Here is a 16146-nt window from a genome sequence, read left to right as displayed (position 1 = left end):
GGTTTCTCCTTGAGGGTGCTGGTATTGTTCGTGCTGGTTCACTGTCACACTGTTATTCTGTCATACTCTTACTGGGACACCTACAAAGAATAAGGCCATTGTAATGTTATTAGTGACACCTGCAGCCTGCTTAAAAAGATGTCTGCTGTGAGAAAGGCCTATTTCAAAATCGATCCAGGCAGGATCTTCATGATTATCTTTTTTTTTTTGTAGCGGGCCCCCCTGTCAAATCTAGAAATAAGACCATTGTTTTATTGTGTACACATGGAACTTATTGCTCGTAAGTTAGGAACAAAATGTTCAATTATGGAGTACTTCTTGGTTTCTGGGTAAGAAATTGCCACATATCCTCTGTGTGCACTGTGCAGATAATGGGGACAGGAAAGTGGGGATGGGGGGTCCACAGCAAATGCTGCCCTGAGGTCCTCTGACTGGTAAGTCCAGCCATGACTTGGCACACTGCTGCAGTTACTGGTGATAGGCTGAGTAAGAGGCTGCATGCTTCAGGAAGTGGATCCCTTTTTAGCCAAATTTTTTTTAAAAAAAGTCAACTTGTGACCCCTCATTAGATATGGTTTTACTATGGATGTGTAGGGTGACTACTCCAACCAGAGCGATCTTCCCTTATATACGTATATTTCATAAGAAAATTAGACAAAAAAGAAAACATAGATTTCTGCAAGAAAAAAATAAAATGTTCCTTTAATCATCGACCACTCGGTTTATCTTGGGACTACGTGAAGGGACCGGGTCCTGATCCTTTGGGGGGAATTATTGTGTTGTACAGGAAAAAAAGTGAAATGCCAGGGGTCAGACTTTTACTGTAAATTCACCATGTCTGACCTGCAAAGCTCGGAATTAAAATTAGCACTTTTTTATCTTCTCTGCTTTATTTATTAGTTTTCCCAAATGAAAAAGAAACTATGTGCAGAAGTAAAGAAAAAACAATTCACCTCATTATCTTAAAAATGGTTGTCAGTTTGATTCTCATAAATTTCTACTGCTTAAACAGCCTGGGTGAAAAACTTTAAATGATAAAAGTAAGAGTATTTTTCTGCTTAGCAACAGACATAAGTAATGAATAGGCTTAGAATAGGCTAATTAGCCTACTAACAATATGATCAAAGGACAGGAATAAGGCTGTTAAATGGTTGCATTCAGCCCACAGGCTGGCAGTCGGATAGGTCTGGCTTTACATGAGCAGAGCTGCTCCTACAAGGTCTCATGGTCCTGTGTCACTGCTTGTCAGAAGTATCCCATTGTACTAGTAAGATGTAACCAACAACAATGCATTTTATTAGTATAGTAAATGTCATACACAAAGGCATTTCAAAGTGCTTTATTTAATTTATACAATTATTGAATAGGAAATGCAACATAAAACACAGAGATAGAAATTAAATGACAAAAAAACATCTTGATGGAAAAATTAAAGATAAATATGCAGTGGAGAACATGCAATCTAAACTTTAGTAGACTTTGTTTGCCTTTAAATCCAGACTTAAATCTTCTGAAAGTTCGCTCCAGCTCTGTTGTGCACGGTAATTAAACAACGTCTCACTGGTGTTATACCAGATTATGATGTGGGACTAGTCTCCCTTCTGAAGTCACAGTAGATTTGTCACATAATGCCTTCATATTCCATTCTAAATTTGGCCTCTATTAAAGTAGGTCACCAACGGATATCCTATAGCCGTCATACATTTGCTCTGGCTGTGAAAAGTCTTTTGGGACTTTCTCTAATTTTATACTTTTAATTTCTAATTCATTATGCTGAAAAAACAAGTGATTCCACAGAACAGTGAAACATAATGCATTTTGTGTTTTGTTGCCAGTCATATTTAAAATCAGGTCCCCTCCCCAGAGAGCAGAGCAAGTTAACCTGCAGTACACATGTGTCTGCTTGATTCACAAAAGAAAGAGATGCTGTTTTCATTCAGATCAGCTGCAAAGACACTGAATGAAAGTCAGATTTCCTTGGAGGCTGGGAACCTACATTACAAAAATATCATCCAATCCGACTAACCTGGGATATAGAAGGCAAATCAAGTGGGACGAGATATTCTTTGATCTCACTTGTATAACTGAATATTTTTACATGATGAGTTTGCATCGCCTTTAAATCCAAGTTTTAATAACTCATTTACCAGGTCGTCGAGATAAAAAACTTTGGATTGTGTTTTTTAAAGATTGAAAGGGTGGATGTTGACATGTTTGACCAAACCTTTAAACAATTTGAAAATGCAGTCTTGTGTGAAACTAAACACGAGGTGAATTATGTAACGATATGCAAATAAGGAAGTAATTATTGATAAATACGAACCAGACTGCAGCATGAGGCCTTTAAACAGATGGTGATCTATTTAGAAGGCATTTTTGTGAGCATGTGAACATTTCTGTTGCCTAAAGTGAAATCCCATATACATTTTTAATCGTACAAAGCATGAAAAATTGAACCCTCAACACTGAGTCCTTTCTTTCAGTGATCATTACCTTTTGCCCTTGATCGTAAGACTCTCTTGGAAGCATAATATGACTAAAGTGCTTCATTTTGGGGCTACTTCAGCCCATCATATCAAAGTTGTAAATTAGTGTTTTACAACATTCAGAGGCATGTCTCTGGAAAAGGTTCTCAGGCATTTCCTCTGGAGTTATCCGCCCTCGCATTCCACTGAGACGTGGTTATCTGATATATGACGTTTTATATAGCTTCATGTAGCCACTCACATAGTTTACTGCACATTATGGCTTTCTAATGTGTTCTGTATTAATTTGCTTTATGTAAATCCATTGACCTTTGGCTCCAGATAGAAGTGTGAGCTCACAGACTGGGAGTAAAAAATCTGAACAGCGTCATTAATGTTTTAAAATCATTTTACTTTGACTCTGGAATTCGCACTTTGCTCTCATCTGACAAGAAGAAACAAACACATTTTCATGCAAGTTTGACCCTAAACATTCAGAGTTCATAAGAGTCACATACCAGCAGTAACAAACCGCTTTCCAAATGCTCATCTGCATCTGAAATCATGCTGCGTGTGCACATAAGAGTGTCATGTGTCCGTGTCTTCATCATTTCCAGCTTGCTTTATCATCTCCTAGCAACTGTGTGTCTGAGAAGCAGTATATACACAGTCAGTGGGCTTTCTCCCAGGGGTAGCATGGCACGCCGCAGCCAAGCCATTGGTCCCTATAGCAACCCCTCAAACAACATCCAATGAAAAGGACAAACCACATGGAAACAGGAGCAGGAGAAGAGCAGGTTGGAGTCCGTGGAATTTCTGAGACAACGTCTCAAACTCAGTCCAGCCAGGCACAAAACTGTCTTTACACCTGCTGCTTTTCCTTCTCGCTGAAAACCATGTGGTGTTAAAGTCCCCCTCCAGTCATAAATGTGTTTTTCTTCTTGTTCTTACAGTTGGATGTTTGAGCCTCACTATGTAGAAAGATGTATGTGCAGAGTTTGACACTAGGAAGCTTCTTTCTCATTTGTTGCTGACAGCATAAAGTTTCTCTGCGCTCATTAAGACGTTTGATTTAAAGAGGCGGGCCTAGCTGCATGATTTGTTACATCACAAATAGTTTAGACACAAGCCTTTGCCTGATGAAGGTCTAAAACCGTAATGTTGCAATAAATGTATCTTTGCGAGTTAGACAGTGTGCTTGAGTTTGCTTGTAACTCTTTGAGAAAGAAAAGGTCCTGTTTAAGGGATTTTAATGTGGCAATTATACTTTCTTTTGTGCAAAAACCATGTCAGACACACATTAGAGGATATTGTTGTATTCCTATGGAGGGGATCTTTAAAAATTGCTGCTGACAGTGGGGTGCTTCTCAGTATAGAGAGCAATTCTATCGCCTTTTTGCGACAAAGGATTGTTGGCACGTTTACTTGCAGTGAATGAAGTATTAATCACACCCAGAAATACGTCCAAATATGTGTGATTTGCTGGTTTCTTTGGGAGAAGCTGCAATGGTTTGTAAACTTGTAGGCCTGTCTTATGACAAGTATTGACAAAGGTGTGGTGGCAAAGTCATGCAGTGCATATTGAAATCTTCACACATTGTTATGTGTTGGTCTGTTGCTGCTGGGGGTTGGTGGTATGCAGCGTTACAGGAATGTGTGTTTTGTGTTGTGCATGCCCCAGCCTGAGCTCAGCCCCATTATTTATCTTAGGAGGAGGATGGGGGGTATATAAGTGATGGGTAGGGCAATTGCTGGTCATTCCAAGGAAGAAGATAAAGATGCGCACCTTCAATATGAGAGCATGTTTAATACTGACCACTGGAACAGTAATTTAGTAATTAATTTAATAATTAAGGACCCTCAAAATTCCTTTCAGGTGCAGGACACAACATTTCTGGGAAACAACACAGTATTGTTGACATTTTTGCTCACACATTTTTTCATGCTAAAAAATCCAACATATCTCAGACTGTTAGACTGTATGCCTTTTAAACAATCACTTAATTCAAGGTCAAGGCAGAATGAGCCCCATTGTTTACTCTCAAATCAGAACTGATTCACCTTCTGCTCTGATATGCTCTGATATGCTCATCTTCGTACCCTTTAATTGGAGAATGCTGCCACCTTGTGGTCAATAGAAGTACATGATTTTAAATTGTGGTCCCAAAAATTATAGAAACATCAAAAGCAGCAATGAGAAAGAAAGAAAGAAAGAAAGAAAGAAAGAAAGAAAGAAAGAAAGAAAGAAAGAAAGAAACACACAATAAATAAAAAAATAAGTAGAAAGAGAAATACATAATAAAGAAAGAAAGAAAGAAAGAAAGACAGACAGACAGACAGACAGACAGACAGACAGACAGAAAGAAAGAAAGAAAGAAAGAAAGAGTAGAAGGAGATATACACAATAAATAAATAAATAAATAAATAGAAAGAAATTGACAGAGAAATACACAATACATACATAAATAGAAAAAGAAGTACATATTAAAGAAAGAAAGAAAGAAAGAAAGAAAGAAAGAAAGAAAGAAAGAAAAAAGAGAAATACATAATAAATTAAGACAGACAGAAAAAAGAAAGAAAGAAAGACAGAAAGAAAGAGAAATAAATAAATAAAGATCAATAAAGAAAGAAAGAAAGAAAGAAAGAAAGAAGACAGACAGAAAGACAGAAAGAAAGAAAGAAAGAAAGAAAGAAAGAAAGAAAGAAAGATGTAATGATTTTGGTATTCTCTGCTGAAACCACGCAAAAGCAGAAAATGCCTCACAATTTTGGCAAAGAAGTTCGAAAACCTTAAGAATCACATGTGATCTGTTGAATAGCACTCACTGATTCCTGTGTTTTTTACAAACACCTGCAATTAAACCATTACTGACAACCATGTCATCATTAGTTTACTTGATTTATTTAAGACACAACTGAACCTATACAGCAACTAGAGATTAATAATGGCACTTATCAGTAATATTCCTTTAAGAGCATCAAAACAAGGAGGTCTATGTTTTCTTTTATTATTTTTCTTTCTGGTACCTTTGTGTTGTATATAATCATAGAAAATGAGAAAAAAAAAAAAATTTCCCAGTTTGAAGTGATGAGAAAGAAAAAGTAAGAAAGGAAGCACACAAACAGTTTCCTTCACAGTTTCATCAGCACAGAAGGCATTGTGGCACCGCTGAGCCTCGTTACTTCTGTCTCTACTGTCACCGTTTGTTGCCAAGGTAACTGAGAGCGACCAATGACCCTTCATTATGTGGCCTCTTATTACAAAGCGTCATTTTCTCAGGGCCATTATGATAATTCCCACTTTGATAGAAGACGAGCCGTCAGTGTCGGTGCAAAGTGCTGCAGAAGGCAGTCGCAGTCAGTTATACGGGCAGCCATTATAGACAGAGAACAATGCAGGGTGTTTATGCCATCTTCTTCAGTCCCTGTATATGTATATGAGCTATCATGATAATAATGTGGTTGTTATTCTATAAGCTACCCATAAGGTCACCTTGATAACCTCTGTGTATGTTAATCTTGTGCAGGAGAAAGGTCAGCTATTGTGCTGACGAGCCACTTATCATGTCCTCCACCTGCAGACAGCTGCTTCAACATGACAACATAATATTTCTCTAACAATCACAAGGCTTTGACAATAAATTCTTGAGGTTTTGACTAATTCAACCTCCAGTTGTGTTTTTTTAGATCGGTGAGCTGTGGGTGTGAGATGGTTTTAGGTCGTGACAATAGCAGAGTAAAGATTAGTTGAGCAGCTTCACAGTGTGGGCGACATTTCGCACGTCTGAGACAAACTGTTGAAAAACATTTCTATTATTCACAACTTATGTTGTACCACTCCAACAAGCGGGACCATTTTACACCAGGGTGGTAGATTGTACGTCACGATTAACAGTTAATTCACACCATTGTTAGGCATTTTCATGAAGCAATTTGATTAAGACTCAGTTGTCTTTTTATTAGTTACGGACCTGCCTTTCTGACTGACTATAGAGGCAATTTCACGCAATTTTTCTCAGAAATGGCATTTTCTCGATACAGTTTACACTCAGTTTCCAGCTTTCAGATACATCTAGTTCAAACTAACAACAGCCCTGCAATGAATCCCACCCTCATGTAGGTTTGTTGAAGTGTTAGTAATATCTAATGTGGTCTCACTGATATAAGCAGGGTGGACAAAATATAAGAAACACATTCCAGTATATAGCGCAAAATAGTTAAACAGCAACACAAAGTGCAGCCTCCAAAATGACAATGAAGCTGAATAAACACCTCTGTAAAACATCAAGGATTTGTTGTTGGGCTGTTGTATTAGACTGCATTAGTTTGAGCTAGATGTATCTGAAAGTGGGGAACTGAGTGTACCCCTATATATTAAAGGGGCACTACGTAGTTTTGGAGAATGAATTCTAACTCGTAATTTTAATATTTACAATATGAATGAGGTAATAATACAAACTCAGAAATATACATTTTTCCATAACTGAATAAACAAGCTGTTTTCAGAGGAAAATAAGGTCCCCAGATCACTGTTTGAAGATAGAAAGGTGGCAGGGTCCACCACATATAAACAAAGTATAACAGTATGAAACTGTGTTGTCCTTTAAGGTCAGTTTGTTTATTCAGTTTATTCAGTCATTAAAACAAAGAGAGTTTGTTTATTTAGTTTGTTTAGGCATAACAAAAAAAACAGTCACTGAAGATCTTTCTCTTCTGATTAAAATTTCTTCCCCAAAATTACATAGTGCACCTTTAAATTGCTTTTCAGAAAAAAATGCAAGAATTGCAACAATTTCTGAGAAAAATCCCAGAAAATTGCCTCTTGTCAGTTAGAAATACCCCTTTAAAACACTCTTTCTCGGATTAAATGTGTTCAAGATTATGCGTTTCATTGCAAAAATAGGTTGAATAACTAAACTCAGCCCAGATTAAGTTTGAATAAAGTGTAAAATTAGCTCATAGTGACATTGTCAAGGATTACTTGATTACTTTTCAGATTATGTCTTTAAAACAAGGCAGTTTTCAGGGGGGAAACAGCATGTTGTAGAATACACACAGTGCACCTGTAGTTTGTGTCAGTACTGTTTTTACATTTGATTTGAAAAACTGTGAATGCTGAATATGCAAAATGCATTTTTTTTAGCACTTAAAAGGTTTTGAAATCATATTTGTGGAACTAAAATTTACACACACACACACACACACACACACACACACACACACACACACACACACACACACACACACACACACACACTTTCACAGAAATGCCAGCTAATCGTTTTAACTTAAAGCTAAGACAAAGGAAACACAAGACAAACTGTGTTGAAGTGGCAGAGGTACTTTAAGCAGGTCAGAAATGTCTTAATGTGTTGATACTGTTAACCTGGGGTGCATGCAATGAAAGTACCTATTCTTTGTATATATGACTACTGGGAGACACTGACAGGTATAGAAGAGGAAATCTGAGTCCAAAAATGTCAGATTGGATTTATTTACTTAGCCTATTTTTTAAATAACCCACTCCAGTAGATCACTCATTACAAAATAAATAAATAAATCAGAGAAATCTGACAAAACCCTGATCATGATGTCTAAATTATTTTAATTTTTCTCAGCTTTGCCAAGTGAGTCACGTTTTTTTATGACAAACTGAGCATCATTACTTTAACAGGACGTGAGGTGGTGTGTGGGTGCTGTTGCTGGTCAGGTGAGCAGTATCATCAGCAGCAGCAGGGACAGGAGTGTCGACTGTCAGCAGTGAGTGAGTGAAGGCAGATGAAGTGCTGCTGCTGGTCCAGCCCTCTCCACCACCGCAGCATCAGCAGCATCATCAGCAGCAGCAGGATCTCAAGATGGTAGCAGCGCACACTTCTTCACACTCGTCGGAATCTGCCGAGTGGATGATCTGTCTGGATAAAAGGTAATCCGTGTACATCGTGTCACTGCGTAGCGTCTGAGGCCACTGTGCGAGCGAAGAATGGCGGAATATTAACACGATTTTTCTAGCGGAGCTCGGCCGATGTGTCACAGAAGAAGAGATCAAACATTAATGACGTCCCCATAGTTTTAATTTCCCAACAGAATTCAGACTTCTATCAGGACATCCTTCGCAGCGCCATGTGAAATGTGACTCCGTTCATATCGGCAGGGAACTGGATGGCCAGAGAGAAAAGCAGTCTCAGCAACAAGATTACCAACTTTAGACAGCGTCTGATATGTAAATGTACCTTCCAGCTGTTTGAATTACACACTGCTGTGATTGTTAGAGGGAAACACAGGGTGGTTCACATGTCAAACTGTCCGTGAGATGAATTTGGCTTTAGACTGAAGTCTGCTGCAAATCACCTGATCAGGTGGTGAAACTACTGCATGCACACCTGTCAGGAGCCACCAAGCAGCTGCAAGGGACTGTTTTAAAAGTGATCAGATTACAAGACCTGATTGTGATCCGTTCAGATAGACTACTGTGAGTGGTACATTTGTTTTCAGATAGGCTATTTATGGATCATCATCATCCTGCATCACCACTGACAGGTGCAGTGTTGCACAACTGTAATGTAAATGTCTGTCATCCACAGCAAAGAACTGCAATGTTGTACCGTGATGTTCAAATTAATTCAAAACTGCCACGGTTAGTCGATTAATTGATTAGTCCACTGAAAGAAAGTTAATCACCATTGATGTTGATAATTGATTAATTGCTTAAGTCATTTTTCAAGCATAAATGTCAATCATCTGTTGGTTCCAGCTTCTTAAATGAAAGGATTTGCTGCTTTTCTTTGTCATTTATGACAGTAACTGGAGAGTCTTTGTGTTTTGGACTGTTGATTGGACAAAAGAAGCAATCTGAAGACGTCATTTTGGGCTCTGGGAGATCTTGATGGGCATTTTTCGACACTTTATAGACTTCTCTGTTAGGGACAGTGGCAGACTCAGGATGTTTGAGGGGCAGGGGCAAAGAAAATAAAAAGGGCACCACCAGCGCCTGGAAAGTTGTGATACATTTATAGTGAAGAGAGGGCACTTAACCACATTGAGTCCACTGGAAGGACACCCTAGTGGGTTGTTTTATCTACCATAGAGGCATCCAAGAGGGCACTTCCTGCCCCTAGAAAGACAGATGGTCAATATTGTCTGGCTGGTTATGCATTTCTTATTTTCATCTTGTTTTCATTATTTGTTTACTGTAAACTAATTACTGAGATGCTCACTAGGGGAAGAGGGGCACTTGCGAAGTGGGCAGGGCACTCAAGATTAGTAGGTGGCCAACAACTATGTGAGAGACGTCATGGCCCCCCCTGCCCCCCGCACTGGGGCCCCCCTGCCAAAGACTAAACATTTAATTGATTATTTGTAAAAGTAATCAGCAAATTAATCAACAATGAAAACAATCATTAGCTGCAGCCCTATTGATTTAATTTCATTTGATTAAGTTTACTCCATTGTGGGATTTTGGGATAAACATTACACTTTGAATTCACACACTCAGACTCAAGAAAGAGTGGAAAGTGAACATAGTGCTGCAGGTGTTAAACAGACAGCGATGTTGCGCAAAGCTAAACTGGCTACTTGGATACACAGACTGAGGATGGAGCAAAAAAGAAAGGGTCCAAAGTGCAGCAGCTAAAAGCAGCAAGGTGACGCAGTCTGCCAGGCGTGTTTGCACAGTGATATCCTCCACTTAGCTGTGCTGTAGAAGCCACCTGTGTCGCTCAAATCAAATGGATCTTGTATGAGTCACCTTTTTCCCTGCAAATACCTGCATGAACGCTTCACTTTAAAGTTCTTCTACAGCAAAGTACAAGTCAGGTGCACACAAATACTAAATGTGTCACTTATTTCATTATGAAACTGTTAGTTTTACCACAGTTTGATAGAGAGCTTTGGACATGCAGGAATATGTAATGTCACTCACTATGCGTCAAAGTCTCACACTCTGTAACAGGACTGTAAATGAGAAGCAGTTACGGTTCATCATTGTTTGTAGTGTTTGTACTGAAACAAGCTGCATCATGATGAAAAATTGTCCTCACTTGAACTCTAAATCAGCATCTTTTGAAAGATTTTCCTGGGTTGACTTGGTTGGTTTCCTAATAGACACCTTGGCTTTGAAACTCAGGCTCCCACACACCTCTCTTGTTGTCCAACGATAAAGATACTTTAATGTTACTGCTGTGTGTTGAATGGTTGTCACGGAAAGCATAATGAGGAGGCATTTGCTTGCAAGCTGTTGCTCGGTGAAAACACTTTTATTGTACTGCGACACAGCGGGTAAAAAAGAATAATACATCATTTTCAGAGCCACGTGAAGCTATAGGATTGTTGCAGTGGATAAGCACGCACTTGTTTCCCTTTCTGAATTATTGATACTGTTTGGTTTTCATCTTTTTAGAGGATGGAGAAGGATTCAAAGGTGATGTAAGCTACAGTACAGCCACCCACATGTTACATCAGAGGCTCCTGATTCAGTGGAACAAATTTGGGGCAGTGCGATGCAGCTCAACAGAGGAGAAAGAGGGATCAAACACACACTGACACATCTGTGATGATGTGAACGTTTTTTTGCCACAGTTGAGGCCACTCACATTGTTACAGCTCAGATTCTTTATGTAAATCGTCTCTTTTCGCATGATCCACTTGAAACGGTCAGTGAACAGCTTGTAGAGTATGGTTCAAAACTGTCAGTCTTCTCAATTTATATGCAAGGCTCTGCGTGGCTTTTCACAGTGAATTATTTACTTTTAAAGCAACAAAATGTAACTTCCTGGAGAAAGATAGTTGTATGTTGAGTCTCATCTCATCCTCAGGTGGTCAGATTTCGGTTGGCGTCTGACTCAGTATTTGATGACCTGGGACTCAAGATAGACTCAACAATCAACTATCTTTCAGCAGGAACTTACACGTTGTTGCTTTAAAAGTCAATAATTCACAATGAAAAGCCATTGATATTGATGAATCAACTGATACACACACGTTTTACCACAATTTTATTATGTAATTAGCAAACACTTGTGACAAGGATATGTCATGGAAGCAGGATATTTACAGTTTAGCGATAAACTTTAATGTCTAAAATGAAATCAGTGCACTGACACAGTACAGTTCACTGGGAATTTAATAATTATAAATTACCACAAGCATTTTCTTCTGGAGCATAATCTCCAACTTTCATATCGGTGGATATCGGACAATTTATATGCCGAGACCGATGTATCTATGATAGGGCAATATTGGCCAATAATATTGGCTAACCGATATATTGTATGGGCTCTACTTTAATGTTTAGCTATTGACTTCTTAACACTGAAACAATACTTAAATACCAACCTAAAAAAAATTAAAGGATAACTAACCAATTTTACACAGTGAAGTGTGTTCACAGGTCTTGGGGAGTACTACTGCATATGTGAAGAAAGTAGCTAGAAGCCTTTTGTGGCTCCAGAGGAAGCTGCATTTAATCTGATAAATTACCTCCAGTGATATCACTCATTACCCACAAATTGCATAGTGGGTAATGTAGGCAGCCAGATAAAATGCTCACAGGATTGGATTGGTTGAAGTGAAAAGTGTTGTAGCACAAACTTGCTTGTTGTCCGAGTTCATGAAAACTGCAACCGTTCCAGGAGCCAGTGTTCCTCATACATTCCTCCTGCAGAGCTTCAGATACACTTATGCTGTTCTGGCTGATTCAAACTCTGCAGATTATTATGTACATTTATTTAAGCAATTGCCTGTATAATATTGTTTTCCTTTTATTTCTCCAGACCAGCAGAGCGCTCTGGGGAAGACGTTGACATAATTCTGGCTCGTCTGAAAAATGTGAAGGCCTTCGAGCGATTCCATCCCAGTCTGCTGCAGCGGATATGTCTGTGTGGATTCTACGAGTGCCTGGAGAAAGGCATCACATGTAAGCCAAAACACAGGCTCTGAAACTGTCAACCTGGCAAAGATGAGTGGCTAGAAGGATGTTTTTTAAAGACATGTTGATTTTTTTGTGCTTTTTAGTGTATCGCCAAGGAGACATCGGCACCAGCTGGTACGCTGTACTCTCTGGTTCACTGGATGTCAAAGTTTCAGAGACATCAAGTTATCAGGTACGACTGATATGTTTTTCCAAACATTACATGATACCACAGTTGCAATTGAAAAGGGTGGGTTAAACCAAGTGGGACTTACAGATCGGAGTGACACTCTTATTTCTATACTGCCATCACATCAAGATCTGAATGACTGTATCAGTATAAGCCCTAATTGAAATTCATCCCGCATGTAGCAGAATTCACATCTAACCTCAAGCTGGTTTGGAGTGCATGCTGCAAAAAGAATTTAGCTTATTACATTAAGAGACATTACTGAATAGTTTTTAATACTGCAGCTTCATGCACCGCAGTCAGTTTGTGTGGGTGCTGATTGGAGTAATGTCTGCAGATTGAAGTGTATCCGTCTGTCTGCCACAAGTGTTCAGGTGATTGCCTCTAGCCTTTGAGAGCACTGCTCCTCAAGGGCCTCACACAAAAGCCATTTGTGCAGCAGAATAATGACATTACATTACGATTGACACGCTTGTTGTCTGGCTGGACGTTTTATCCTTATGGAGGAATAATCCATGTGGTGTAGGGCTGGATGATATGTCCTTAAAGGAGACACGCTCATTTTATAGTTATATAATTAAAGTTTAAAGTTATTTTATAGTATAATTTTATTTTGGGTTCCTACTCGAATAGGTTTACCGGCTTTAATGCTCCAAAAACACATCAGTTTTCTCATTCTGCCCAGTCCTGCAGCTCTGTATTCCCCCTCTGTCTGAAATGCTCTGTTTTAGCTCCTGTCTCTTTAAGGCCCACCCTCCTGAATACCCAGTCTCCTCTGATTGGTCAGCTCACACGCGCCTGAGCCAGCACTGCTAACGACAGTAAAGAGACTGTGCTAAAACAATTCTTAGGTGCCAAACTAGCTGCTAGACATAAATTATGCCAATGTGTGACATGTAGTGATGTCAAGAAGTCACAGAATTAAAGGCGGGACTACTGACGAGGCGTTTCAGGAGCAGTGTTTTCAGTGGGATAGAGGAGCTTCTGTTGGTGTGGACTTTGACCTTTTTAACTTTCAAGAGCTTTTACATGCACAAGAAACTAAATAACTGATGAAGATAAGGAAAAAACAAAACAAAACAAAAAAAATCTCCTTTCTAATAATATTTTTAGGCTATATGGCGATAGACAATATATATCTTAATCTTTTTAAATTTCCTCAAAACATCTTGTAAATGACCAAATACTTAGATATTGTGACAATATTGTAGGAATGACTATTGGTACTTTCAAAAAATATGAACACAATGAGATTTTGGATGAATAATCATCAATAACGTGAAAATAATGACTAAATGGGTAAATTACATCATTTTACTGTAATGCAGCCTTTAAAATCAATAAAAGAAAACACTTAGGCCATATCAGGATGTAACGATATCGAAAAGTTAAGACAATATATGGTCTCTTATCAAGATAATGATATATTGATATATTGTCCAGCCCTCATGTGGAGCACCATCTCTGTTTCTAATATAGGATGCTGTTACTATATGCACACTGGGCACTGGCACGGCCTTTGGGGAGTCGATCCTGGACAACACCCCCCGGCATGCCACCATTGTCACACGGGAATTCAGCGAACTCCTCCGCATTGAACAGAGGGAGTTCAGGTCTCTGTGGGAGGTGAGTGCCTCTGTCTGCTCCATCTGTATTCGTATCAGCCTCCAGCAAATCTCTGGCTACACTGAACTGTGTGACACATCTCTGAGCTTAACTCAAGGTAGATCTTAAAAGGCTGCGAGAGAAATATGACTAAGCAGGTCTTTTTGCCGTTTTGTTCGATCTGACTTTACTTCCTTTGAGTCAGAGGAGTAAGATAATCAAGATTCTATGATGTGACTTGTTTTACATTCTTAAAGGAGCACTATGTAGTTTAGGGGAAGAAATTTTAATCAGATGCGAAAAATCTTCATTGACCGATTTTTTTTTATGGCTGAATAAACTGAATAAACAAACTGATCATAAAAACAGCACAATTTCATACTGTTTTACTTTGTTTATATTTGGCAGACCCTCCCACCTTTCTAGCTTCAAACTGTGTTCTGGGGACCTTGTTTTCCTCTGAGAACAGCTTGTTTATTAAGTTATGGAAAAACTTTTGTTTGTATTGTTACTTTGTCAATATTGTAAATATTTAAATTCTGAGTTTGAATTTCTTCTCTAAAACTACTTTTAAAGTCATTGATTGTAGATACAAAGCAGATCCTTCACAGCTGAGTGAGTCGGTTAAAGCCAGCGCACATTTCTCTCCATTTATCCTTTAATTTCTGACCTAATGTGGGGGCTGCTTTAAGCCAGGGAACAGCCACCTGTCTTAGCTCGTTCTTGTTGGAATTTAAATGTGAAAAACTATGACGAATTGAGCCAAACGCAAGCCAAAGCGTGGGCGGCTAAAAGGCAGAGATGGTGTCATTTGGATTAGTGGAGGCTGGATCGTGAAGTTATTGTTTTGTTGGCCCCCTGCAGGTATAACATGAGCTGTCCACTTATTATACTGTAACCTTTGTGTGTGAGCATTAGTGAACTCCTTCTGACCACTAGATGGAAGTGCAGCGCTGTGGATAAACAGATTCTCTCTGGTTCTGTGTTCACTGAGGTCTTTATTGTATGCACTGACTCAATGTAAGAAAGACCTAGAGCTATATATCAGCTACATAATAAAATAGTTTATATCAACTATAAGATGATACTAAAGAGAATGTTAGTGGATAAGCCAAAGGTAAGCTGGTCCCAGTGCACCGGTCAACCCTCCATCTCCTCCTCTGCTGGAGCCGCTGCAGTGGGCTGGTTTACTCAGAGAGAGACAGCCCATTTCCCTCCGGCACAGGAGGGCACAAGGGGCTGTTAAATTATGATCTGTGTGTGTGTCTGTGTGAGCGCATTGGACACTTAACCAGGTCTGGATGTAGCTCTGAAAGTACTACTATAGGCTGCACGTCTCACATCTGCCCCAGGGGTGACCTCCTCAGTAAGGTTTGTTTCTGATGCGATTTTATGGCTTCTGATTGTTGTATCTTGTTGTCAAACCTCTCTGGCTTCGGTTGCTTTGTAAAGTAGTGACACATTGTAAAGTAACTGTGATAAGATGAAGTTTAGGAACAGATAGCGTGCTTCCTTTGGACATTATCGGGCATGGTTGCAATATTATTTTGTACAATCCTGGTATAAAGAAGGAAAAATCCTTATGGTATCACAAATTTTGAGTGTAGAGCGGCTCCAGTTTTGGTAATTGCATGTTATTGTATTTTTTAAACAGTTTGGCTGACAGCATTGGGTAAATCATTTTCGATCTTGTGTCATTGTTGCCCGCGCAATTGCTTAAGGGACTGAATTAAACTGTCGGAGAGTCATTTTTCTGACAGAATTATCACTCGCTGTCTCATCTCTAAGGCCCCCAGCACTCAAAAATGTGCTTTGATTATTGTTACTTCATTCTGATGTTTGGCCTCCACTGTGCAGAAGTTTGACACTAGATGCACACTTTGATTTTGATTGATTTTCCATTTAGAATCAAAATCAATTACCGTCCACCTTACTGATATGGAAACTTTTCAAAGAGGGAGTAGATTTACCTTGAGAGGCAG

General features: G+C 39.1%; 1 protein-coding gene across 1 annotated transcript in view; it reads left to right on the top strand.

Annotated features, from left to right (window-relative positions):
* The first annotated feature begins 8320 nt into the window (after window positions 1-8320).
* rapgef4a (Rap guanine nucleotide exchange factor 4a) overlaps window positions 8321-16146 on the top strand; it is a 46554-nt gene continuing 38728 nt past the window's right edge. The window contains exons 1-4 of the mRNA XM_073474224.1: window positions 8321-8388; window positions 12233-12375; window positions 12474-12562; window positions 14039-14185. Of these exons, the coding sequence (XP_073330325.1) occupies window positions 8321-8388; window positions 12233-12375; window positions 12474-12562; window positions 14039-14185 (447 nt within the window). The remainder of the gene's footprint in view (window positions 8389-12232; window positions 12376-12473; window positions 12563-14038; window positions 14186-16146) is intronic.

This window comes from Pagrus major, chromosome 9 (genome assembly GCF_040436345.1).
Source record: "Pagrus major chromosome 9, Pma_NU_1.0".
NCBI classification, from domain to species: domain Eukaryota; kingdom Metazoa; phylum Chordata; class Actinopteri; order Spariformes; family Sparidae; genus Pagrus; species Pagrus major.
Note: the sequence above shows the minus strand (reverse complement) of the source record. Positions and strands in the feature narration are given on the sequence as shown.